This window comes from Acomys russatus, chromosome 29, assembly GCF_903995435.1.
Source record: "Acomys russatus chromosome 29, mAcoRus1.1, whole genome shotgun sequence".
Classification (NCBI taxonomy): domain Eukaryota; kingdom Metazoa; phylum Chordata; class Mammalia; order Rodentia; family Muridae; genus Acomys; species Acomys russatus.
In genome coordinates, this window is record NC_067165.1 from 13,518,277 (window position 1) to 13,544,018 (window position 25,742).

Below are 25,742 nucleotides of genomic sequence, written 5' to 3' on the forward strand. Positions count from 1 at the left end.
CCTTTGGGAGATAAGGCTCATCCTTCAGACCTAGATGACTTACCTTGGAAGGATGACTTACCAAAGAAGCCTAGAGGACCCGGGCTCGCGGGCGGGGGCAGGAGTGTGTGTTAGGCGGATTGGCAATAGAGCCAGAGAGTAAAGGAACTGAAGTGATTTTTCTTTCTTAGAGCCTTGGCCTGTCCACCTGTCAGAGATGGGCCTACACAGAACAGAGCACTGTTCCAAGCTCAGAGGAGCCACTCAGTTACTTGTGCTTTAAACACAGATGGAGCACTCAGATGAGTACTTTAAACACAGGCAGGTGACAGAGTTCAGTCACTCAGAGAAGAGAAAAGGCCTGCGGCCCCGTCTCTAGAACTATGCCAAGACCTTGGAGTTGAGGAAAGTATGGGCTTGTCTGGCTGGTTGGACCTACTGCCTTAAGAGCCAGGACACTAGTAGCCTAAGTTGGCTGTAGAGAGGACTCGTCCCCATCACCAGGACCACATAGTCTTTCCTCCTTGCTGCGTCTCCTCAGATCCTTCTTCCAAGCTCCCTGGGGTACTTGGTCCCGTGGACGAACATCAGTCCCCGTCATCTTGACACTTCCAATTGCAATGTCTGACCCAGGGCCTGGCAGGAAAGAAGTGTGGAGAGCCCTTTGAGGTGTCAGGAAGGCCAGTGGAACACCTAGAGTTTTTGTGGAGGGATCTCCATGTCAACGTTTCTTCCTGGGTCCTGAAAAACTGGGGGTGGGGGGGGAGGGTGTTTGTTTTCTTTTTTTCTTCTGAGTGTTCAAGTTATTTCAAGTGAAGGTGTAACTGGGGAAACTGGAGAATTGGCGCTAGAGGTGCAGGGGTGCGTGTGGGCAGCAGCCATCTAGGCCCTAAAGGAGAGTTCTGTTTGAGTGACAGGATCAGGGAGAAGGAAGAGGGAGCTTGCTTTTGGAAAGGCTTGGGGAAATGTCTGCAACAAATCCCTGTGTTGTTCTGTGAACAGGTGTTTTCTAAGTACACCAACCACCAGCTGTCTACAGTCTGCCTCAGGGCACTCTTGGCTACTACCTGCGCTCTGGACTCAGAGATGCCTCGAGTGTTCTAGAAGGCTCTACAAGGTTGGGTTGGGCAGAGCAGGGCCAGACCTCCATTCTGATGCACCACCCCTGCTCTACCCCTGACTTGTCATGAGTGTGCTGAGAGCTGCCGTGATGTAAGGAGCTGCAGCCTAATCCAAGCCTGATGGGCTGTGAAGAAGGCAGTGGGTGCACAGTGCCACGGAACTCCCTGCTGTGCTGTGCCTCTGCTCTAGCAGCCTAGGAAGACTGTGCAGTCCAGAGGGCGCTGAAGCCAGGGGGGACTAGGGCTAGTTTGGGCAAAGCAAGGAAAGAATGGAAGTGCTTAGGGCAACTTGGACATGGAAATAGAGGAATTGAGACAATTCCCTTCTACTTCATCCCTGAGTGAGAGAAACAGTCACTATAGGGTGATGAAACGTTGTTGCCCTCCAGAGCCCATAAGAGGAAGTGACTGGATTATTCTTGAAGAACTTGAGTGGCATCCAGGGGAGGACCCTCCAGCGGGTTCTGTGCAGAGCGGAGGGAGTATGCTATGGAGACATGTGTGGGTAAGTTTCCAGGTAGAGAAGAAGGGACAGAGATAGATTATATCACAGGACTGGGGCCCAGTGTATCCATTGTCCCTGATGCACTTCTCTGCCGTGATTTGGAGGTGTGGCCATACTTAGACTTTAGCAAGCTCGAGGGCCATCTACATTCACCATCTACTGGGGGCTGGGCCGCTGCCAGATGTGTAGGACAGTGACCTAAGGGTTAGACGCCGGGCCTCCCCGTTCTTGACCCTTTCTCGTTATGCCGATAGTGGGGAAAGGCTCAGGTTTGGACTACGGGAACAGCCCATGTGGAACTTTGGGCAAGCTTGCTCTCCCCTTACCAGAGCCACTCCTGGCTCATCATGCAGCCGTCCTCAGCCTTCTGGAAGGGCGAGGCTGGTTCTCTAGGCCTCATGGGGGGTGGGATAGGGGGGCTAGGAGGAGACCAGGAAGCCAGGAGACTCGTTTTCACTGGAATTTGACCTAAAGCAGGATTGGAAGGAAAGGAAAGAATCTGAACAAAAGTGCAGGCAGGAAGGAGCTGTTAACAAGCCTTTCTTTCTCTTTGGGCATAGAGCAGAGCATAGCGGGGCGCAGCCGCCAGCTCTCCTCAGAGCGGCTCTCTGAGGTAGCTGCAGTCTCTAGCCGCTGCCTGCTCACGCTCTCTCTCCTTTTTTCCCTCTCCTCTTTCTCGGCTCTCTCTATTATGGGGACTTGCTCCAGCTCTTTCTCTCTCTTCTGTCTCTCCTTTTGTTCTCTCTTTGTCTATTTATCACACTGTGAAGGTTGAAAGAGATGTTATTAATCTGGGAGAATGAAGGCAGGATTAGTGGTATGAATCGGATTTTGAGAGGTGTAATGATAGAAAGACTCGCTCGGCTGGCGGCCTGCGTGAGCTTGATAAATGGGGAGCACTCCAGACTGACTCTCGCCTTCCTCCGCGCTGTGCGCCCTGCCCGCTGGGGCGTGCCACGCTCTCAGATCTGCCAGCCAGCCCACCCCGCTCCTACCTGAACCGGAGCAAAAAGCCAAGGGTAAAGCAGACACAAATATCTCCCATTGCACTTGGAGACATCATTGCTTTTAGCACCCTTTTCAAGTGGAGGCCTGTGGAGTTCTCAGACTGTGGGCAGAGGGAAGGGGACCCTAGACTTCAGACTGGAGCAGTGCCTACCTGCTTCTGGGGCCTATAGACAGAGCCTCTGTCCTGCCTCTGAAATAGCAGTTAGAGATCAAGAAGTGACAAGGCAGACTGGTTGGTCTGACATGTACCACACTGCATATGGTGTGTGATGAGCAAAAGTGCTGCTGGGAGGGTTGAGGTGGGCTCCTCCCCAGACCACTCTGTGCCCTCGTGCTTGTTGCTTGTTATTTCTGAGCCTGCCTTGCTACCTTGCTGCACTGGCCTAGACTCTCCATCCTCTTGAGTGGCTGGACGCAGGAGCCTCTCTCTTCTCTCTGCTCCTCTGTGGCTTTTAGTCTTTAGCTTTAGAAAAAAAATGTTATTTATTTATTGCAGAGGGGTAGGCACATGTCGTGGCACACCTGTAGAGATAGAGCAGAGCTTTGGGGACTCCTCTCTCCCTTTCCACTTTTTGGGTCTTGGGGATCAAATTCATTTCATCATCTTGGTAGCAATGACTCATCTTGATGCATATCCTTTACCTTTTACACAAGGTCTTGTGTAGTGTGTAGCAGAGGGTTCTCTTGCCCTTCTGATCACTGAGGAGATACATGTGTGCACCATTATGCACATGTCGGAGAGAAGGGTCTTGTGGTGCCAACTCTGAAGCCTCATCTGACTCCACAGGGTCCATTCTTCCTGAGCAGTCTTACCAACCACAGCCACTTTCTTGGGACTTTGTTGTCTCACATTAGAGCGAACAAGCTCTTCCCCCATAGGGTGTCCCCTAGTACATCACAGTGAAGGCCATCTGGAGTCTTCTCTGTGATGTCTTTCCAGGCTTCACTTCGTCACCAAAGTTGTTGGAGGATGTTGGCCATCACTATGCTGTTTTGCAAGTGTGTTCATGTCCTGCCTTTTGGCTCACAACTCTTTGAGGGCACTGGCCTGGTCCGCTGGACTTGGATATCTCCAGTGCAGGGCATCGTACCCAGAATTTGCTAAAATCAACCAAACGAAAAACCACTAAATGAGCAATCCAGACAGGAGAGAGGAGGATCTGGGACCAATGTTTTGCAGCCCCCCTGTTTTTCTAGGGAAGAAGAAGTGAAGGTGTGTGTGTTGTGTGTAAAGGGTGGACAGATGGTGGTGGCGCGTGCTCAGTAAAGGGTTATATTTTAATTTGGAAAGCACTTTAAAAACTTAAAGTGCTTTGCCTAAGTGCTGACTGCTATTAGTGTCTCCTTTTTATTAGGAAAAAGGACACGATTTTTCTCTTTTATCTTCAGGCTTGTCCAACTTCTGAGAGTCAAACTTAGCAAAATGCCTGCCCCTCACTGAGGACTAGTTACATGCGAGGTTCAAAGCTTTGGACTTGAAACACAGAATTCTGCTTTGCAGACTGGTTCTGACACCTCTGAGGGGATTAGCCTTAGCAGCTCAGTATCAGGAGAGGGGGTGGGAAAGACAGAGTCGGTCATTTGACACAGTTCAAGCTCAGTCTCCAGCCCTTCCTCTCCCCATCTGGACTTGGGTGAGCAGACGGAAAACTTAGACTGTTGAGGGGACGTGAGAACAATCCAGTGGTCATCAAAACCCCACTTGTCGTATAGCATGAGGGGCCATTCTTCAGAGAAAGAGCAGAGAAGGAATGGCTATGGGAAGAGTTGGGTTTGTTCTGCTGTCATCAGGGCGATGTGACCAAGAGACAAAGACGCAGCGATATCAGAGCTGTCAGAGGCCAGGTCAGAGGGGAGTGTGCTCAACAGTAGCAGGAGGAATTGTAGTGTGGGAGGCAGAGACTTGCCTTGAGCCTTACAGGCGCCTTAGAGGGCCTTGCTGACTTGACGGAAAGGTACCACAGTGATGCTTTGATGCTGCAGGCTCAGGTAGAGGGTCTAGAAGCTTAGCTGAGCTTTGTGGCCTCTTTCCTGAGCAGCTACAAACTGGACACCCTGATCTCAGTCTGGATTATCACTGTCAGCACTGGACACTGAAGGCTCTGCGCATGGCATGGGCACTGGGAGGTGAAGACTGGCTCCGCTTGTTAATGCCCTGCAGTCCCTGTCCTAATCTGGCCCTAATCTGGAGGTAACTAAGATGGGGGGTGGGGGGGAACTACATTGAGCCTACTGCCTTAACTGGATTTCCATACCTCCTGTTGTTAATTATAGAGATGTAATAATGTGATTAGTGCACGATTAAAAAAAATCCCTGATATGATTACCATGGATTTAATATCACATGATATATCATTATATCGTTATACAGTGACAGATGTAATTGAAATACACTTATTGGAGCCGGGGGTGGTGTTTCATTCAATCCCCAGCACCCCAGGGAGGAAAGGGCTGGCTAAAAAAGAAACAGTGAGAGAGGAAATTGTAATGAAAACAAAGAAAACTCACAATGTAGCTCTCACTCCAGGCAGGTGGCTCCTGCTGACTTATTGCCTTAGACAATGACAGTGCACAGACAGCTCTGGACAGGCTGGCTTCCTCTGCAGGGCCCAGGCAGCTCAAGAGCATCTTATCTTGTTTCCTTCCTGTAAACCTTGGTGTCCCCAAGTCGCCTCTGACTCAGCAAGTTATTCCACCTGAAAGTACTGAGGACTCTAATGGTATCTAACTGAGTTGGCCGCTGTCTTGCCATCCTTGGACCCCAGTACCAAGTACTGTGGAATGTAGACCTTTGGTACAACCCCTGCCTTTGCTGTGATGATGTCCTGGCACACGAGAGGCAGCTGTTGTGATGTAGGCTGTGTAAGGTTAAGTACATGGAGAAGCTAATTATTCTACTTAAGTTCTGTTGATTGGCAGAGGTGGAGGCAGCTGCAAGGCCCTGGCAGATGCTGGTAGCCAGAGAGAACATCCCAGCTGGGCCTGGGAACGTTGAACTCCTGTTGCCTGACGCAAGAGCCCATCCTATTGCTGGTGTAGGCATTCTGGCCAAGTTTCTGCTGGGCCTAGTGAGTGAAACGGAGCTCCCCATAGCTGAAGAGCTCAGGGAAGGAGAGGAAGCAGGAGTTGTTTTCACACAGTTCTATGAATGGCTGAAGGGTTGCCATGCTACTGGGTTAAGAGAGATGGTTCTTGAAGGACACTGGGTAGGTGAGAGTTGCAGCCTCCTGCACACACAGACTGTACCCTCCCCCTTTTCTTCTCCTCCCCCCTCCCCTTCTGCTCTGAGGTGGCTCCAGTGGATTTGCCATAAAGAAATGGAAAGTCACAGGTGGTGTTGAGACTGTGGGTGGATTCAGGGTCAGTATGAGTCAGGAAGGACTACCTACAGGGAGGCACTTTTGAGCTGCGTGCTGAAATAGAAATAGCAGGCGAAGGCAGAGGGCACCCCAGGTTGGTGCTTACCCTTGCTTGAGTAAGCACGAGACATGAAACAACAGTCACAGGGCTGGACGGCAGTGAAGAAGATGACGGGATCCAGGCTGACTCGTACATCTCTGGCTTAGCCTGCCAGTTTGGGTGGCAGTAGTGGCCTACGCTGGGTTCCGGCAATCCCAGGAGAAGGAGCAGTTTGGATAGATGTTGGCCGGGTTCTAAATTTTCTGAGAATCAAGTACATATGTGAAGTCCACGTGGAAAGGCTATGTAAGCAGTGTGTATGCTTGGCATTTAGGTGGCAATAAGAAATACAAATGGAGGGTAGAGGTAGAAGACAAAGGAGCTGAGGAAATCACTGAAGGAGAGTGGTGCCAAGTAAGAGAAGCTGGAGAACAGAGTGTGTCACATGCTAGTGGCCGCTGTGGAGGACACCCGTGCTGGAGCATGGGGACCATGGCAGAGGTACAGAAGCTGAGAGAGCCGAATGTCAAAGAAAACTTGGAAAGAAGGCTTTCAAAGATGGAGTAGGCTACAGGATGCTGAAGACAGCTAGCTATTCATAGGCAAGTCAAGGCTTGTTGACCTTAGCAGGAGCTAAGTGACATGAAGCAATAGAAAGCAATTGCAAGGCGTTTGGGGTTGGTGGGGAGGTAAGTGGAAGTGAGGGGAAACAACTTTGAGAAGTTTGGTTGTTAACAGATGGGCTGTAGATGAATAGGAGTGTGGAATAAATGGGAGCTTAAAAAAAGCATAGTTTTTAAGAAGATGGTTATCATTTAAACCCCTGTACTATATCCTCACTCGCTTAATCCTCACAGCCCTTCTATGGGATGGGAGCTATTGTCCTTCAAAGAGGGTTAGGACTCAGACAGTGGTTAGGAAAGCTGACGACTGGGAAATGGGTAATTGGAGTAATAGACTGAAGGATCCATGCCTACTAGAAACAAGAGTGAGACCAGAAGGAATGGACAGACTATGGGTGGAATGGAGCCGAAAGCAGGCGGGGCGGGCGGGGGAGCGGGGAGAGAGAGATTACAAGTTATCTGTGTCTGAGGTCGGGGGAATCCATCAAGATGAGAGTTCAGAAAGGAAGCAGCTTGGTGATGATGAGGCCCAGGCTCTGGATGGGGGGGGGGGGTGGGGGGCAGAAATAGCTCCTTAAAGAAAGGCATTCGTGAGAAGCAGGAGTCAGTAAGTTGAGAGGTAAACTTTTTATACTGTATTTTTCTATAGATACTGAAGTTGCCCATCGTGGTACTCATTTGGAATAAAGTCCCACAGGGAGAGAAATTGTCTAGAACTAGTCTTGAAAATACCTGCAGTGTATGTCCAGAGAAGAGTAGATACTGAATTTCCAGTTAATACCCCACTTGGGATCATCCTCAAATGTGAGGATCCCAACAGCAGATTGTGGGAAGTTCAGTTACTTGAAAACACAGTTCTCGTGCAGCTATGATCCAACCTAGCAGGATCTGGCACACTGTGAGACTGGAGCAGCTGGGGGCTAGCTGGCCTGTCCCCTCTTAGCCGATCTCCCAGCTCCTCTGTGTGGCCTCTCTAAGGGTTATTTTGAACATCTTCACTTATTGGCTGTCCTAGGACAGTCTTACTACTTGATTTAACTGTCCTGGGATTGTCTCATTACTTGATAGCATCTCGGGGCCTGGACAAGTAGCCCAGACACTATTTCTGTAGTACTGTAGAAATAGTCACAAAAACCCTTCCTGTTTCCAAGGAACGGGAGGAGACATAAACTTTTGATGACGGGACAGGAGATGATGTGGCCACCTTCAGAAAACAGTTTCCCACAGTTGGTGTTAGGCTGAACCTGTGAAAGGAGAGAGTAGAGTCTTTTTTTGTTTTGTTTTGTTTTTGTTTTGTTTAAAGAGTTACTTATTACATATACAGTGCTCTGCCTGCATGTATCCCTACAGGCCAGAAGAGGGCATCAGGTCACATTATAGATGGTTGTGAGCCACCACGGGGTTGCTGGGAATTAAACTCAGGATCTTTGGAAGAGCAATCGGTTGTGCTCTTAACCTCTGAGCCATCTATCTCTCCAGCCCGAGAGTAGTGTTCTTAAAGGTGGTGCATAACTTGGGTGCTGATACCACAGGTATATCCAGAAAAAGTGTCATCATCTCTTTTCATAGTACAGATAACTGTGGTTCAGAAAAATTTACTAAGTCACTCAAGGTTACAGTGCTAACTTGCAGACCCGGGAGTCCAGTGCAGATTTGTCTGACACCTGAGCTGAATGCACTACCTTCCTGCAAGGCATGGGCTGCTGGATACGCCCTACGTGCACATGGCATACCCAGTCTTCATTTACTTGTGGCCTGGCTGAGTGTTGGTCTCCAGTCTTGAGAAATGACTTTCCTGTCTTGGGTATGCAGGGTGACAAGTCTAAAGGCCTGCTCCTCTCCTTGTCAGCAGGGGACTGGCTATGTTGGCACATGGTATGCTGGAAGTTACTAAGTAGTCTACTTTTGCTGCAGTCTGAGCTAGGTTCTAGCCTTTTACCCAGCCCCCTTCCTACCCTGTCCACCCCCTCTCAGGTAGTGTATGGGTGGGCAGGGACACCAGAGCAGCTGTTGATACCTCTTCTTCCCTCTTTGAAGAATCTGATGCTGCTGCCGTTGAGGGCTACTTCATCTATTAAACCCAATACACTTGTCGCAGCTGCTAAGCCCCCGTAAGCCGCCGGGCGCCGTGTTTGTGATGGGACTGACAGTGCATGGAGGAGGCTGATTATACACGATTCCATTTCGCGGGCCCAGCAATGTAATTTCACAGGGCGATCAGCGTTTGCATGTAATAGCAGGCTGTGCTGAGGTGTCAGAATATTAAAGGCGCTAATGGCAAAGCTCCCTGTTACACAGGGGGCCACCCGCTGCGCCTACAGCAGGGCTGTGCAGCAGGCCCGTCGCAGATGGCTGGCCACTAAGCTAATGGGGCAGCAGCCAAGGCGGGCAGAGCCACAAGAGGGGAAAGCCAGCCGGGAGCAGCTCGGCACCTGCTTCCCTGCGCATGGAAATTACAGTGGCCCAGGGGAAGGGAGTGTGCGTGCCTGCCTGACAGGGTAGGGTGGGTTGGTTCAGTGGATACAGCATCTTTCAATCCAGCTCCACCTGTCCTCCTGGCTCAGCATTTGAGTGCCTGTCATGGACAGATCTTAGAGGCTACCATCCTTAGAAGTCACCTCCCTCTCTTGAGCAGTCATCCTTCCGTGGCCTCCACCGCCGCCCCAGGAGTCAGGCACTAGCTGCACAGCCAGGCTGGCAGGGGCCTTGAGGGCTGACAGAGGTGCCATGAGGAAGCAGAGAATTTGAAACAGCTCAGGTGCAAGGGCCGAGAGAGAGCTCTCGAAGCAGATTCCTGTTTCACACTAAGCAGTATTAGGCAGCACTTGGCCCCGCCCTTTCCCCCACAGGTTGAAAGGAAGGGAGCAAGAAGAGGAAGTCTCAACTCACTCGTGCCATTGACCTTTGTCTTGGCTGCATCTTCTCCCTGGACTGAAGTGCTCCCTGTTGGCTCTACTCAGGTCAGGCCTTCTACTATCACTCTTCCGGGTGGCTTTCCTAGCCCCCTCTAGCCCCACACAGGCTCAGCCTCCTGCTCTGATTGATTGCCAGGTGACAGCCTTGACTTTACAGCCAGAGTCCTCGCACTGTAACTTGTATGCCTTGCCCTAAGCAGGTCTCCTGGAAGAGCTCTAAGGTTGTGTACGGTAAGGATGTGTTCTCATTAGGAGGATGGCAGGATAGCAGTCCCTTGCCAGAGGGAGGGACTGAGGCGTGTGGGTGAGCACATACAGAGTCGAGCCACTCCCTGATGTACATTGCTGGAGATGGGAGGCTTCCAAAGGGAGTACCATGCTGTGGGCCCAGGGGCAGAGGGGCAGCCTGCGAGCTCCAGGCTACGTGGTGACGGGAACGTAAATTGCAGTGCTGTTAGGGCCTTGTGTCTCTGGGTTGTCTGTGACCGTGACTGCTAGCTGTGCCTGATAGCTACCCAAGATGACAGGGTCTTGGTTTGGTTTGGTTTGGTTTGGGTCGGAGGAGAAGGATTTGAGGTAGTGGGCCTAGGCTGCTTCTGTGAGGCCAGTGGCTATGTCAGAAGGTTAAGCTTTGGGAGAGATGTGCCAGTGTTCTCAGCAGCAGGAGGGATCCCAGGCTGAAGGAGAGCAGTTTTAATTAACCGTTTTTAATATCATTTTGGACTTTGGCTGGTATGTTAAGGCCCCGCTGGAAGCAGCATTTGTAAAAATTAAATCCCTCTTATTAGGAGCTTGGCAGACCCGTGTGCACATGCCACCCCTCCTCCTGGCCCACACCCCCTGAGGAAGTGCTGGATGAGGCTGGGTCTCAGCAGCAGTTGGTTATCATGCCTTATCTAGGAATATGAAACTGTGCAGCATGACACCACAGCCACAGTGGAGACGCCAATTCATCTCACCCTTGCTCTGACAAGCTACACTGCCCTTCCTGAAAGGCATCTGTCAGGCGGCACTAGGCTGCACCTTGCCTGCCACTTCTCTCCCGCCTGGGCTCCAGCTTGCCCTGGTCCAGCCTGGCCCTCCTGGTCTTTGCTGCCCTCCGTCCCCCTTCTACACATCCTAGCCTGTGGAGATCTTGGGGAGTCATAATTACAGTAATAATCTAATCATGGTGACGTATGGGGCAAGCTTCTAATGTTATCTGAAGTGGTCTTCCCGCTTAGCTGCGATAAGGCTCTCGGGGTAACGTGCAGATAACGTTGAGATGCCCTGTCCCCAAGCCACAAGCAGAGGGGCCGCCACAGCCCTGCCGCCCGCTGCTTTAAGCCGGGAAGCGGCAGCACCTGCTAATGCAAGTGTTTAATATTTGATGGGCTGGGATAAAGCAGGATCACCTTCGAATTGAATTGAGTGTCAGCCGAGAATCTATTACTGAAATTCGGGTGTGATTTGACAGCAAAGTAGACGATGTTATTCTTCACTAGTTACTGCAATCTTCTCCCCGACATCACTTAAATATTTTTTTCTTTGCTTGAGTAAACACACATTATCCTTCTTTTTCCCCCTTCCTTCCCTTTTTCCTTTTTCAAGGGGGAAAAAAACCCATCCAGCTCGCCTTCTCCAGGCTGATAGAGTAGATTGTTATTTCTTTATTTGTCCTATTAAATGGAATTTCTGATCGTTTAATCCGGCCTTTGTAAGTGATTTTAAAGTACTTGAAAGGCAGCCGCCACTGCTCTCTGGCCCACTGCGCTCCAGCCTCTGCTGGCCATACTCAGCAGTCCCCCAGCTGTGCCCACCTACTGGCTACGTCCCCTATCGTCCCCTATCTGTCTGCATCCTCTGCTGCATGTGGCCCCTTGTTGCTCACATCCAGGCTCTGCCAGTGTGCTGTCTCCCAACCCCATCCCTGAGTCCCACACTCAGCCTCTGATTAGTGGCTATATCTGTGACCTGGGAGAAGGTTGAGGAGGCTTGGCTGGAGTCAAGCTAAAGCTGGTCCTCCATGGTTAAGGAGAATGGCTTTGGAAAGTACTGAGTTTTAAATTGCCTTTGCTCCTAGTCTCCCGGTGCCTGTGGGTTAGGTTCCTGAAGCTGGAAAGGAAAGCAACTGTCCTTCTGCCTGCCTAGCCTCTGGGCCCTGCATAGACTCTCCCCTCCCCCAACACACACACACACACACACACACACACACACACACACACACACACACACACACACACACACACTCCCTCCCTCCCTCCCTCCCTCGCTCCCTCCCTCACATCCCTTGTTTCTGGCCCTTTGCTGGGCCTTTTCCTCTCTGTGTGTGTGTGCTGGGCCCAGAAGTAGATGGGCACTGCAATGCTTATCTAAGCATGGCTGGCAGGGATTTGGTTCCATCAGCCCCAACTCACCCAAGTTTCATCTCCATTGCCACTGTCCCACATGCCATCACCTTCCTGCCATCAGAAGAGGGTCAGCTTGGTGTTTAGGGACTTTTGAAGTGAAAGGATAGGTGACTGTTTAATTTGACATTAGATTTACTGGCAGAATCCCAGGACTTTCGTAGCAGACTAAGGAGGAAGAAATGCACCCCACCTCCCTAGCCGCATTGTAGTGGTCTAACCCATGTAGGGCAAAGTCACTTTCTTCTGGGCCTCAGTTTCCTCATCTGTGACATTAGGCCTGTGATGCCAAGGAGAGAAGCTGCTGGTCCTGTCCCCAGTTAGGGAAGGCAAGTCCTGTCCTGCCATGTGTTCCCCACAGATGGAGATCGCTGGAGGCCAGATGGTGTGATAGAGAGTGGAGGGGGCAATGGAGCTGCTGGGGGCCTGAGCAGATCGATGCCCCCAGCACTTCCTTCCCCAACCCCAGGAAAACAATTAAGTACAGATCAATGGGTGGCCGCTTTGAATATGCATAAGTGAGCACTTGACCTTCAACAGAACACACACACACACACACACACACACACACACACACACACACACACACACACACACACACACACACACACACACACACACACACACACACACACACACACACACCCTGTATTTCCCTCACTGATGCTTGAGTTGACCTGGTGACCTTACCCCTCTTCATTGAGCTCTCACAGAGCACTTACCGCCTTTCACAACCTTGCCTTTGCAGGATCAAAAGCAGTGTGACCATAGGCATGCCATTGGCCAGTGCCTGTTTCATTTTTCCTGTCTGTGGAGTGAAATTTGGAGACCTTGATGTCCTGGGTCCTACCTGAGACCAGTCTTTGTGACCACTAATACCATGGGAAGGAGCACTGCACGTCTGTGGTGCTCTAGGATGGGAATCTGTGGAGGGGTGCATGGTGAAGGGGTGCCCTGACAAAGGGCACCCCGTGAGGATGGCAGGTGCTGCAGGGGAAAGCCCAGAAGAAAGAAGGGGCCTTACTTTTTTGTTTTTGTTTTTCCAGACAAGGTCTCTCTGTGTAGCCTTGACTGTCCTGGACTCACTTTGTAGACCAGACTGGCTCTGCCTCCCAAGTGCTGGGATTAAAGGCATGCACCACCACCACCCTGCTAGAAGAGGTCTTTCTTGTTGATGGGAGAGAGCCTTGGTGGAAAGGGAACGTGGTGAGGGGACGAGGTGGCATTACAAGCCCCTGAGGGAGAAGTAGGGACTTGGGGGAGACTTAGTCAGTGGGGTTTGCTCAGCAGTCAGGGCCTCTGCTAACCGCTCTTCCCTCCTGTCTTCCAGGCTTACAGCTTCGCCATGGGCTGCTGGCCCAAGAACGGACTGCTAGACATGAACAAGGGCCTCAGCCTGCAGCACATAGGCCGGCCCCACAGCGGCATCGGTCAGTCCCCTGCCTGCAAACCGAGGGTGTCCATGGCCCACTCAGTACCCAACCCTATGGCAGGTCATTGGCTGGAGGGAGGGGGGTAGGGAGGGCAGAGTGAGGGCAGAGTGAGGACATGATGGATTGGGGCAATTAGAAACATTTCAGAGGAGACTGGAACATAGGTTCTGGGTGAGTCACAGGTGGCCTTAGATTCAAAGCACTGTCCCCTGTCCCCATTGCTTGCATCCCTGATGGGCAGTGTCTTTGGGGATGTGGGCACATGTCAGCCTACCCACCCCCCTGTGGAGCTGGAGGAGGCTGTTTAATATTGTTTCAAGTCTGTGGCCACTAAACTGGACGATCAATGGGAGTTAAGGAGATGAATTATTTAAACCTCACCAGCTTTTAATTAGTCTAGGTCCTTCTGACCGATGACTTCGTCCACAGGGTATTGACTCCCCCGCAGGAGCAGCAGCCTCCACTGAGCAGTGTGCCTGGGTTGGGAGGGGCCACTTGGGGTAACAGGTGGGGTAACACTCGGGGGTTTCGGTTTGGGAGAAACTGGACTGGCCGTAATTCCATAGAGTTGGCAGCTCTGTAAGCTTCTGATAATGTCAGTGTGAATATGTGTGTGAGTATCATGTCTGTCTGTGTGTGACAGCTTGCCCGTATGTCTGTGTGTCTGAGTATAAGGTGTCTGTCTTTGTGCATGCCTGTTAGAAGAGGGTGTATGACTAACAATACACCATGTTTATTTGAGGGCATGTGTCTGATTATGGAAACAGCCACCAGCCTGTGTGTGTGTGTGTGTGTCAGAAGAAAGGCTTTTTTCTGTGTCTCTTATTGTGTGTGTATGTGTGCAGATGCTTCCAGGGAACACAAATGACCAGCTGTAGGCATTGTTGTAGGGGATGGAGCCAGGGTGGTGCTGGTGGCATTACGACCTTATTAGAACTTGATTACTTTTAACGAGGTATCATCAGTAAAGTGGTAAAGGGAGTCGTCAGAATGCTGCAAGGTCCCAGCCACTTGCTAAAAATTAGCTCCTTTGCCCATTCCACACCTCTCGGTGCCCAGGGGGCGCTGAGCATGGTGAGGAGGGATAGAGCCTGGAATGGGTGCTTGCCAGCCAGGTGCTCAACTGTTATGGTAGAGACGTCTGGATTGCCGCTAGGGAAGTGTCCCTGTTCTCAACGGCCAGGGTAGCTTCTCCTTCAGCCACATCGCAGTGACTTCTGGGATGCCCTCTATCATTCCTGGGGTCCAGGGCAGAGAATGCCTGGCCTCTCAGGGTGTCCTGCTATAACTGCTGCTCTTTCCCATAGAAGGCTTCCATGCAGCCTAGAGGAGACAACAAACCCAACCAGGTGATAAATCTTGAGGGTTGAGCAGGAACTTTACTAGGGAAAACACTTGAGTTGAGATCCTTAAAGGATAAATAAATTTTCTAGGTAGAAAAACAAAGGAGTAGCATTTAAGCGGGGGAAGTGTGTACAAAGAAAGCCTGAATACCTCAAAGAGCCCAGCACATTGAGAAGACAAGTTTAGACATCAGCAAGTACTCTCCTAGGCCTGGCCTAGAGGTAATGGCGAGGAGCAGGGCCTTGGGTGCTGCTTAAAAGGCGGCTCAGAGGGGATGTCAGGAAATGAAAGAATCGGCGCAGCAGCCTGTGCTGCACCAAGCTAGCTCTCAGTAGTTGCTCAATAACAACTTGTAGATAGATGGATGAAAAGCTGGTGAGTAAACGAATCACTGGGAGAATGATGGAAAAGGGAGAGGCTAAGGAGACTAGGACCTTTGGAAAGGCTTGCATCCACTCACAGAAAGAGGGCCAGCAGCAATGGAATCCGATGGTGGCCTATGGTACACAGCCTGAGCTAAGTGTCCTGCTTCTGTATGTCTACACTAGGTTATATTTGTGAGAAGAACAACTTTCTCTTGCTAATCTTTGTTGCCTCTTGAGGCTCAGTGACACCTCCCTTGTCGGCTCTCCTGGGTTAGGACTCCTGAGGTGCCCTCTCCTCTAAAGAAGAACATCTCACCTTCAGACCCCAGGAGGCAGCTCACGGCTCTGAGTAACAGTGAAGCCAGAAATAGTTCTAGCTTTACTGTGCAGAATCCTGAGACCTCAGGCAGTGCTGCCAGGCTGCTCATGGGGCAGTGGGAAGGGCCAGTGAGTAGCCTAGGGAGAGGCTTGTGTTTGGCCCCTCCCAAGGTAGGTAGGTGTTCAGGGAGTTCCCTCTCTATGGTTTTGCCAGTGGCAGAGGCTGCCAGGGCACTGGCCCTTCTTGGCACTTGGTCCCTGCAGTCTGAATGAAGAGGGCAGCCCTGCCAACTCCTGGCTAGCTATGAGGTGTGGGTAAGGGTGCTTGGAAGGGAGGGAGGATGGAGGGCATTAATTGGGCTGGGAGAGGCAGGGAGGGGAGGCGTGGGTTTTGAGCAGTGAGGTTAATGGCCCTCGCACCAAAGAGACAGCTTTAATGAGCTTCAGCTGGCGGTGCCCTGAGTTACTGTGCGTGCTAAAAGGGTCGCGCTGTAAGAGTTTGATGTGGACTGCTTCCCAGCCCTGGGGTCAGGGGTCAGCTCCTGTCACTGGCCACTCAGGCTGGTCCTCAGTGACATGGTGCTAATTAACTGTGTGAGGAGCTGCCAGGCTGGGGTAGGGAGTGGTGTGTATATTGTTGGGTGGGGGATGAAGCAGCATTGATGATGCTACACAAGAACTGTGCAGATCCCACCACTTAGCCATCCCCAGGCTCTGATTGGCTCTTCCACAATGCTGTGGGGGTGTGACATGGATGATGTGGAGGTGCTCAGAGTGCAAGGAGGCAAGCTTGCCGGAGGAGTGGGGTGACAGGGAGATAGGCCGTGGGATGAAGGCCACTTAAGTTGTGTATCTTGAGGTGTTTGAGGGGAGCCATGGCAGTGTTTGGAACAGGTCTGATTTGAGCTTTGAGAGTGGTCTGCCGGTTTGTTTGGAGAAGTCTGATAAAGAGTCTACAGGGCAGAGAGGCCAAAAGAAAGGCACAAAAAGGTAATTGAGAGCCAGGGCAGCACTGAAAATGGGGGCAAGGAGCCAGGCTCAACTTCCTTTCATCCATTAGCTGCTTACCTTGCAACTACTGAGTGTCAAGAATTATGGCAGGGCTTACAGTGAATTGGTGTAGATGGCGTGGCACCTGGTACCCAAGAAGTTTCATGTAGAATTCTGAGCTTGGCATTGGAGACTGAAGGGGGTGACAGTTGAGGAATGGCTAAGGAGGGTCCAGGGATATTGGAGCACTGGGCAGGAAGGCTTTTGGTTGCTTGTGAGCAAGACGTGTTAGCAGGGAGTGGGTGGTTTGGCCTTGGGAGCCTGGTGTACAAGTTAGGGCTTCAGTGGCAGAGCTACTAAATGCAGATCTGCCAACTTCCAAGGCTGTGTGGCTCTGTCAGCAACCTCATTTAGCTTGTCTTCAAGGCAGGACAGCCTCCCAGCTACTGTTGTCTGCCTTTCTTTCATTTTATCAGAGGGTCAGCAGAGTGTTCCTATTGTTTTATATAAACTAATTTTCCTATCAGTCTTGTGAGGGAGGGTAGGCTTCACCTTTCCGTCCTTAGAGACGGAGGAACTGAAGCTCAGCTGAACGACTTAAGGACCTGCAGCCACAAGAACTAAATAACCCCCAGGTGCACAGCCCACCTGTGCCCTGCAAGTGCTGCGCCTTTGTAGTGTCCAACTTTGCGATTGCTTTGCTTGAGAGGAAGCACCATGGCCCACTGGCCCAACTCCTCGGGCTAGCCTTTGTGCTCACTCTCCCTGTTCTCCTTAAGATCCTGTGAACCTAATAGGCTTGTACAAAGCTTGGGCAGCAACAGCTGAAAAAAGAAAGGCAGGCTCTGCTGTCCATCAGCCCTGTTAAAAAACACTTTGCCCTGAAGCCAGGGCACTGTACCTGCTGACCTCTGGCCTCCTCTAGCCCTGAAAGTTCTTCCTATGCAGTTTGCTCTCTCCCTCTTGGCCCAGGGGATCCTGCCCATCTTCCAGAATATACAGAAGATTATCCTGACATTATTTGTTGTAGGCAATAACTGGGCATCTCCTTTAGGCTGGGGATGCAGCCCTGTGGTAGAGCTTGACTTTACTTGACAGCAAGAGCAAAGCCCTGGGTTCAGTCTCTAGCACCATTAAAAAAAAAAAAAATCAAACTACACCTGAGTCCTCCACACTGGGCCCTGCAGCAGAGCCTGGGTTCCTTCCCTTCTTTCCTTTCTAAAATCTGCACAGCAGATATCAGTCAAATCTGCCACTGTGACAAGAGCCCACAGACTGCAGGTTTCAGCTGTCAAGGAGAATAACTGCAACTGCCTGTGATACCCAGCTGGGTGGTCCTGCTCTGGGGTCTTAGCCCCTCTGCTCTGAGACTGAGGAGAGGGTCCCACTGAGGCTCATGGAGACCAAATGGACTCTCAGGAGCTTGCTGCCTAGCAGTTTGGCAAGAGCTGGGCTGGTAAGTGGTGGTGGGGTGGGCTAAAGCTGGGGACGTACCCCCTCTGTGGGAGGAAGTACTAGCCTGTGGTCTCCCCCACATGAGTGGGTGTCTATCAGAGTCCAGTCACAATGCATTAGCTCTGTGGCATGGATCTCATTAGTGCCCGTGAGAGGTGTCACTGCAGGAGAATTGTAGGCTCAGGGAGACGCTTGTACCAAAAGGAAGAAAGGACAGTGACAGCCTTTTCTCTGCTGCCAGGCTCACTGGGCCTCCCGCCCTCCTCCTCCTGGGGAAGGGGGTGCTGGCTAATGAGCTCAGCTGCAGTACAGCTTTGGCTTCCCCTCCTTGAAGTTTCCCGGGTCTCTCTGAAGACCTCGCCCCGGATTAGCACACAGGGACACCAGCCCCTCCTCTTGCCCAGCAGGGAGTTCCTTCTGATCACCCTGCTCCTCCACGGTAGGACGGGAAAGAGGGAGGGGCTAAGATGGGGGAGGGGTGTTGCACCCCCTGGAAATGCTTAAATCCCTCTGCATCTCTTAGCAGTGACCATATTCTCTCTGCAGAGGACTCTTGCTTTCCAGAGCTACAGTCTTTGCCTCCCTGTCCGCCATGATGTCTGGCCTAGCCATGTTCTTCTCCCTATTCTGAGCCCCTCACAAAACAGGGAAAAATGCAAGGCCTCTGGCTGAGGAGTCTGCAGGCAGTATGTAGACCCGACATGACACATGGCTTTCTGGCTGAGGTTTTAGAATCAGCAAAAGCTGACCTAAGGGCCATGAGGTATTGGTAGCAGGCCCCTGCCGATTCTGCCGCCCCTCTTCTCATTTGTCCTCGGCCTGTCTCACTGCTGCCACCATTTCTGTTTGGGTTTGATCAGAGTGAAACCGAACTAGAGTGTCTTTCCCCATGCTTTCCCTGCCATCTCCTTTCTGGTGTGCCCCTGAGAAAGGGAAGATCCAGAAAGTAGGTGGCCTGAAGGGATAATTAGCCAGGTGCCAACAGGGTCTCCACTTCCTGCCTGGGTACCCCTGGGCGTGAGCAAGACCCCCTCGGGGCCCCTAGGGATGTGTGTGGTTGGAACTGGTTCTCACCACTGCTTCAGACTATGGTCTTTGGTGACAGTCCCAGATAGAAAAGTGGATGGATGGATGGATGGATGGATGGATGGGTAAGTTGGGATAGAGAAAGGTTCTGGTCTGTGTTCATGTGGGTGATGCAGTGACAGTACAATCTTTGTTCCCTTCCTTCATAGCCCCAGGCTGGCTTGGCCTCCCCTTGTCTCTCTCTGTATCTCCTGTCAGACCATCGCAGACGTAAATGACAAAGAAATCAGAAAGACAGATCAATGCTGGCCAAATTAGCACTTGCAGATAGACTGTGCGGGGATGTCAGCGCCCTGACCCCTGGTGATCTTGCAGCCTTCACCGCTGATATTATGCAAATTGCATCCATCTGGCAGGACCTGTGCGTGCTTGCTGCTCCTACTCAGAAGAGTAATGGGCTGGGGGTGGGCGGGAATGTTGGAGCAAGAGTCAGTGGAGTGCCTGTATTTGCGAGAGCATGTGTGTGTGAGTGTGTGGTGCCCACCAAGCACTGGGCGGTGATTGAGTGATTGACAGGGCAGATAAGGGGCTGCATTGGATTCCTTTGGGCTAGGGGATTAGGAACAGCTACAGATGGGAGATAACTGGACTTCATTGCAGTTTATTTTCCTCCTTATCCCCTCTCCCCACCTTCACTTCCTGAAAAACACAATCTCTGTAGTTTGCGTTTTTTTCATCAATATTTGCAAGTCATTACCACTGGTTTAAGGTGAGAGACAATGTCGGGCCCAGAGCCGCCTAGCCGTTCTCTAAGTCCTGAATGAATCTCAAGGGCATCTTACACAGCCTGCCTTCAGGGGGGTTGCGGCTGCCTCCTCCAGCCCTTAGGTACTTAGGTGACAACCCCGTACCTCCTGACTTGGGACCATAAAGCATTGCTGGGGCTCTGTCCCTCGCCTTAGAGCTGCGACATCCCTGCCTCCACCTTTAGGCTGCAACCTAGGTGCTTCCGGCCTTGCATTAGCTGGGCGCCCTGGTGCAGGCACACTTGTAAGGAAACTGAATCTCAGAAAGGTGGTTGCTCACCCCAGGCTGCCTAACAAGAAAACAAGAGCACTAGATTTAAACCCAGATCTCCCCGATAGAAGTTGAGCACCACCCATCTCCAACACTGCATATGTCACCACGGCTCGGTCCACTGAATGAACCATCATGGCCAGTGGGCAGGCCGTGCACGTAGCCTCAGGCCTAGGCTCTGACCCCCATGCCAAAGCTGATCTCTCCATTCCAGCCTAAGGGGATAAACACCATTTAGATCCTGTCCATGGGGACTGTGTTTCTGAGACAGTGGGACTAGTGCAAGGACACACAGAGGATAGAATGTACCCAGCAGCTGAGCCAGCCCAGAAGGCCTGTCATAACACGTGGTACTAGGCCCTATAGCTAAGGACAGGGGCCGATGCAGCTTGGGCCAGCTAGGGTATAGCTGTCACAGAGGCAATCCAAAATTGGGTCCCTGCTGTACCCTCCCACCAGGCAGGGTTGGAGCTGGGAGTGCTGGGGACATGTCCGAGGACATGTGTGCAAGGGGAACTTGTCCTAATGAGGAGAACATGGCTGCTAGTTAGGCAAGGGGCGGGCAGGAGCTGCAGAGCTGATTGAAGGCAGGGGCAGGGGTCAGACAATTAGGCCCAGATCCGGCTGTTTGATGTGAGTTCTGAGGCCTCAAAGCCTCCCTTCAGCCGGCTCCCTTCACTCCCTCCTCTCCCTCCTCTTTCCTTTCTTCTTCTGCCCAAAGGCAGGAAGGATGGAAACGCTTATACTCGCTGTTACTATATTAAACCCTGTGTCAGGCCTGCAGGACCCCAGGACTCCTGCCCACAGGGGGCACTGTAACCCCCAGGAGGCTCCTTGGACCTTACGGGGAGAATATGTCCAGAGGCCAAGCCTAGGCCCTGGGAGCCCTGGAGTAGAGAGGCCCCGCCTCTCCCCCACTTCTGAGTTAGGAGAGTGAATGAGGCTGCCCAGTGGGAAGTGGGCTCTAGACTGTTAGGGCCATGTCCTGGGCCAGCTTCTGCCCATCACCACCTACAGCCACTTAGTTATTTCTGTCCTGTCCTGGGGCTGAGGGTGAGAACACGGTTCACCTATGCACATACATGGTCACACACATCTCTAAACAGTCACTCCAAAACCCTCCTGTGTAAGAAAACAACAAATACAGTCCAATAGTACAATCATCTTGGCAGTCCGAGCAGAGCCTCCTTCACCCCAGATGTCACAGCCATACACATGCCATCACAAGCTCCGAGCGTACCTTAGTCATACCCACAGGGCCTATCTTGCACAGAGTGCTAGGAGCCAAGTCCCACGCCCAGGGTAATTGGGAACAGCAGTTGGATTTGAGGGGAAGAGGTAACCAGGCCTTTTCAGTTCCTTAGTCATAGGAAATAAATGTAGCTGGTACTGACCATAGAGAGAAAGCCAGATTGTGGGGGCCAGTGGAGAAAGGGAGGGTGGGAGCAGAGATAAATGTTAGCTCATTTCTTCCGTAATTAGTTACTCCCTCATCCCCGCGTTGTAATTGTGAACAAGCTGTAATGTTTAATTAGTCTGTAAATGAAACCCCAATTTCATAATGGTCTGGCTGACAGGGCTAAGTGAGCAGGGGAGTAAGTGGAGGGGAGCCAACAAAGGGCCTAGAGTTGGGGGTGGGCACAGTGGCATCATCGCTCTTCAGCCCCAGTCTGTCCTGGGTGAGGAGGCTGTGTGAGTGAGGCCCGCCCTGTGCACACACATGCCTTCAGTCTCTCCCTGTGCTTCTTACCAAGAAGTGGGGCAAAGGGAAGCTCCCTCATATCCAGTTTGCCTCCCTCCAGGTCTCTAGTGCAGTGGCTCTCAGCCTGTGGGTCGCAACCCCCTGTGTGTGGGGGTGGGGTCAAATGACCTTTTTACAGGGGTTGGATATCAGAGATCATGCATATCAAATATTTACATTATGATTCATAACAGCAATATTACAGTTATGAAGTAGCAATGAAAATGATTTTATGGCTAGGTCACCACAACATGAGGAACTGTATTAGGGAGTGGCAGAATTAGATGGTTGAGAACCACTGCTCTGTTGAGCTACACAGTCCCAGCTAGAGACGCTGACTCAAGGTGACCCCGGGAAGGATTGTGCTCCCCACTAGATTTGGCCTTCCTGTCCTCCTTAATCCTACTAAGGAGCCAGTGCTTAGCACCTGGAACCTCAGGATCTGGTCCTGCACACCTGCCAGAGGAGGCTAGTATTGGCATCCCCGTCCACTGCTGAGCAGAATCCAGCATCTGTACTGTGCTGACACCTCTGGCCAGACCTGCCTTGGAAGTGTCATCCCTGCAGCCTGTGGTGAGCTGGAGCTGCCGCAGGGGGGAGCCCAGGGCCCCACCGCTGCCTCGTTGGTCTCTCCCCCATCTCCTCCACAGCATTCTCACAGTTGTACAAGCCCCCACCCTGCCTGCCACAGCCATAAATCTCAATTTACGAGGGCAGCTCTGGTGGGGGAGGAGGCAGCTCTGCTAATGACGGTTCCTCAGCCGGAGTTTTCATGTTGCACAGTCATAAATTTTTAAGAACAGCATGGGCAGCACGTTAGCAAGTTATCGAAGCTGCCTCCAAGCTGGCTGCCTAGCTCTGAGAGCGCAGAGACAGGTGGAGCAGAGCAAAGGAAGCCTCAGCAGCTGGGGTGAGGTAGCCACAGGCTGAATCTGGAGGTGGCAAAGGAGGGCCAAGCCACCTTTGGACAGGTCGGGGTAAGCCAGAGCGGTGAGATTTGAGGAGTACAGGGTGGGATCAGGAGTGTGGTACACAGGCCATGCATGGCGTTCAGGAGCCGCTGATGGATGCCTCTGCTCCATGACTTGACACCATGATGTACGGGGAGCCTGGAGACATATGGATTTTCCAAGTGGCCACTTTGAATAGAATTACAAACCCTGAGCGTGTGCACAGTGCAGCCCATGCGTTCCGAGAGCTGTGCTTGCTTCATAAGCCAGGGGCTTTCAGCATTGTTCTCAAAACTAGGGCCCTTGGTCATCAAGGGCAATCCCTAGGGAAATGTTAACCCATTTTGGTTGAGGCTTGTTCTTTCCAGGTTGAGTAGTCCTGGGCAAGTCATTCTTGCCATCAGAACTGCGGCTTTCCTCCTGGGGCTTGACAGTGACACCCCACTCTCAGGCTTGCTGAGGGGAGGAAGCACTGTGAATCCCAGCCATCAAGGAGCTGACAGGGGCACATAAGGACCAGGCAAGTGCTCACCTGTGTTCCCTGATATGAACACAACTGAAGTTTAGTGATCCCAACTGCTGCCTCCAGGGTGCACAAGCAGCAGCAGGCAGAGCATCAAAGCCATTGGAGGAGTGGGCCTCACACCACAGACAACTTTAAGAGGCCATTAGTGCAAAGTCCGGGATCAAGCTGTTGAAATCAGGCCGGGAGTTGTGAATGTGTGTTAATATCAGGGTGTTCGTAGTGAAAATGCTGTGGTTGGGATTGCTCTTGTGATCCAGCAGGATGCAGGCTGATTGTCCTCACAGGAAAGCCTCCACACTGCGCTCGGGGTACCTGCTAACCCTCCTCACCTCCACACTCCAGACCCTCTCCTACCACTGGCTACTTCACCTCAGTGATTTTTTTTTTTCCTAGTTATGCTTTATTTTCCTCAGCTCTACATCCCACCCCCTTTGCTTAATTGACTTCAGGTCATCCTTTGGGACTCTGTTTGGGTTTACTTCCTCAAGGGAAGCCTTCCATAGCACCTAGCCTTGGCCAGATTCCCCCTTCTCCACTATGTACTTTCCCACCATGCCCTGCACTGCCTCTTTACAGCATTTAATCACCATTAAATGAGAAGTCGCAGGCTCAGAAGTTGTTTGAGATCTCTCTCCCCACTAGACCATAAGTTCCCTGAGGGCAAGAACTTGTGTCTTTTCATCTTGTATCTCCAAAGCATAGCACAGTGCCTGACAAGGGTAGGCAGATAATAAATAAAATGTGCTGTTTTGAATTGAGGTAAATGGAATTGAAAGGGCCCTGGCCCACCCCTGGGTGCCAGCACAAGCAGAGGTGGCTAGGGAAGTGCCTGGAGCTGAGGTGATTCCCATTAGTCCTCATGATTAATTCACAGCCACACTGTGATGGAGTGGGCTTGTCCCCAGTCCGCACCTCCACTGGGGCCCACCTGTTAGCGACAAACAAACAAAGGGGATAAATAATGCATTGGGAGCTGAGCCAGGCAAGGCAGCGTATTGAAATTAATAAGGATTAGCTGAGCAGCTTGAGGATAAAATATTTACCAGGTGGGACTGGGCTTAGGGAGGCCAGCGCCCCTCCCCAGAGTCCCTAGGCACAGCTGAGCTGTTCTCCAGGGCATCACCACCTAGGACTGGGAAGCCCAGCACCAACACTCCCACTCTGCTAATGAGATCCTTCCAGGTAGTCTCTTGGTGTAGTCTTGGGGAAACCAAGGTGCTAGGAGGGAACGGAGGCAGGGAAAAGCAGACACCTCCAGCCCTTTAGAAGCTGGACACAAGGACCGTGACTGATACTCAGAGCCTTGGCGTGTAGAGGCTGTCTGTGGAAGGTGTCAGGCTGGAGAACATTCTTCTGTGATCTTGGGCTTGTGCTTCCCCCCCCCCCCCCCACTTCTTTGAACTCTGTACATCTTTCCTGGGGGCCTCTGTATAAATAACCCCTCACGTGGCATATTGTCTAGCAGGAGGTATCAGCAGTCATGAGTTAGGTAATTGTGGGAACACACAGACATGGGGCAAGGTACGGTAACCCATAGGGAACTGAGCCAGCCTGGGTCCCAGGGCACGAGAAGAGTGCTGATATGGCGTCTAGACAAAAAAGAGCGTTTGAAAAGGGCTGTCCCGGGCTGGAGAGATGGCTCAGAGGTTAAGAGCACTGAATATTCTTCCCAAAGTTCTGAGTTCAATTCCCAGCAACCACATGGACGCTCACAGCCATCTATAATGAGATCTGGTGCCCTCTTCTGGCCTGCAGGTGTACATGCAGGCAGAGCACTGTATATGTAATAAAGAAAGAAAGAAATCTTAAAGAAAGGAAAGAAAGAAAGAAAGAAAAGGGCTGTACCACATGAGAAAGGAAGAGAGATATGAGGCCAGAGGAAAAAACAGGGCTAGACCCCCAAAACTTTGTAAAGGAGTTTAGATGCTTTCCTGGGAATAGCAAGGGGAGCCAACAACCCCGAGGAAGTGGTAGTTGCTGTCAAGGTTTCGTATAGCCCATTTTTTGAATGTATGACTTCCTTCCACGTCCCAAATGCTGACTGAGAGCTGTGCAGCATCATGCCTGACCTTTATTCTTGTACTGGGCAGGGGGCTGGGAGTACGCTGGGGAGGAGGATGTGACGGGGTTTCGCTAGAGAACCCTTCCTGGCTGTCCTAGAGCTTGGTCTGTAGACCAGACTACTGGCCTCGAAATCACAGAGATCCCTGCCTCTGCCTCCCTAGTGCTGGGAGTAAAGGTCTGCGCCACCACACCTATCTCTGACCTTCATTCCTACTTACTTACTTTCTTTTTTCTTTTCTTCCCTTTTTGAAAAAGATTTATTTATTATGTATACAGTGCACATTAGATCACGTAATAGATGGTTGGGAGCCACCATGTGGTTGCTGGGAATTGAAGTCAGGACCTCTGGAAGAGCAGTCAGTGCTCTTAACCGCTGAGCCATCTCTCCAGCCCCTTTTGATTTTTTTTTTTTTTTTTTTTTTGAGACAGGGTTTCTCTGTGTAGCCTTGGCCATCCTGGACTCACTTTGTAGACCACGCTGGCCTAGAACTCACAGCGATCCACCTGCCTCTGCCT

General features: G+C 51.6%; 1 protein-coding gene across 5 annotated transcripts in view; it reads left to right on the plus strand.

The window, feature by feature from the left end:
• Positions 1 to 25,742, plus strand: part of Eri3 (ERI1 exoribonuclease family member 3) — a 128,358-nt gene that overhangs the window by 88,112 nt on the left and 14,504 nt on the right. For all 5 annotated transcript variants that reach the window (XM_051171670.1, XM_051171668.1, XM_051171669.1 and 2 more), the window contains one exon: positions 13,268 to 13,367. In XM_051171670.1, the coding sequence (XP_051027627.1) occupies positions 13,268 to 13,367 (100 nt within the window). The remainder of the gene's footprint in view (positions 1 to 13,267; positions 13,368 to 25,742) is intronic.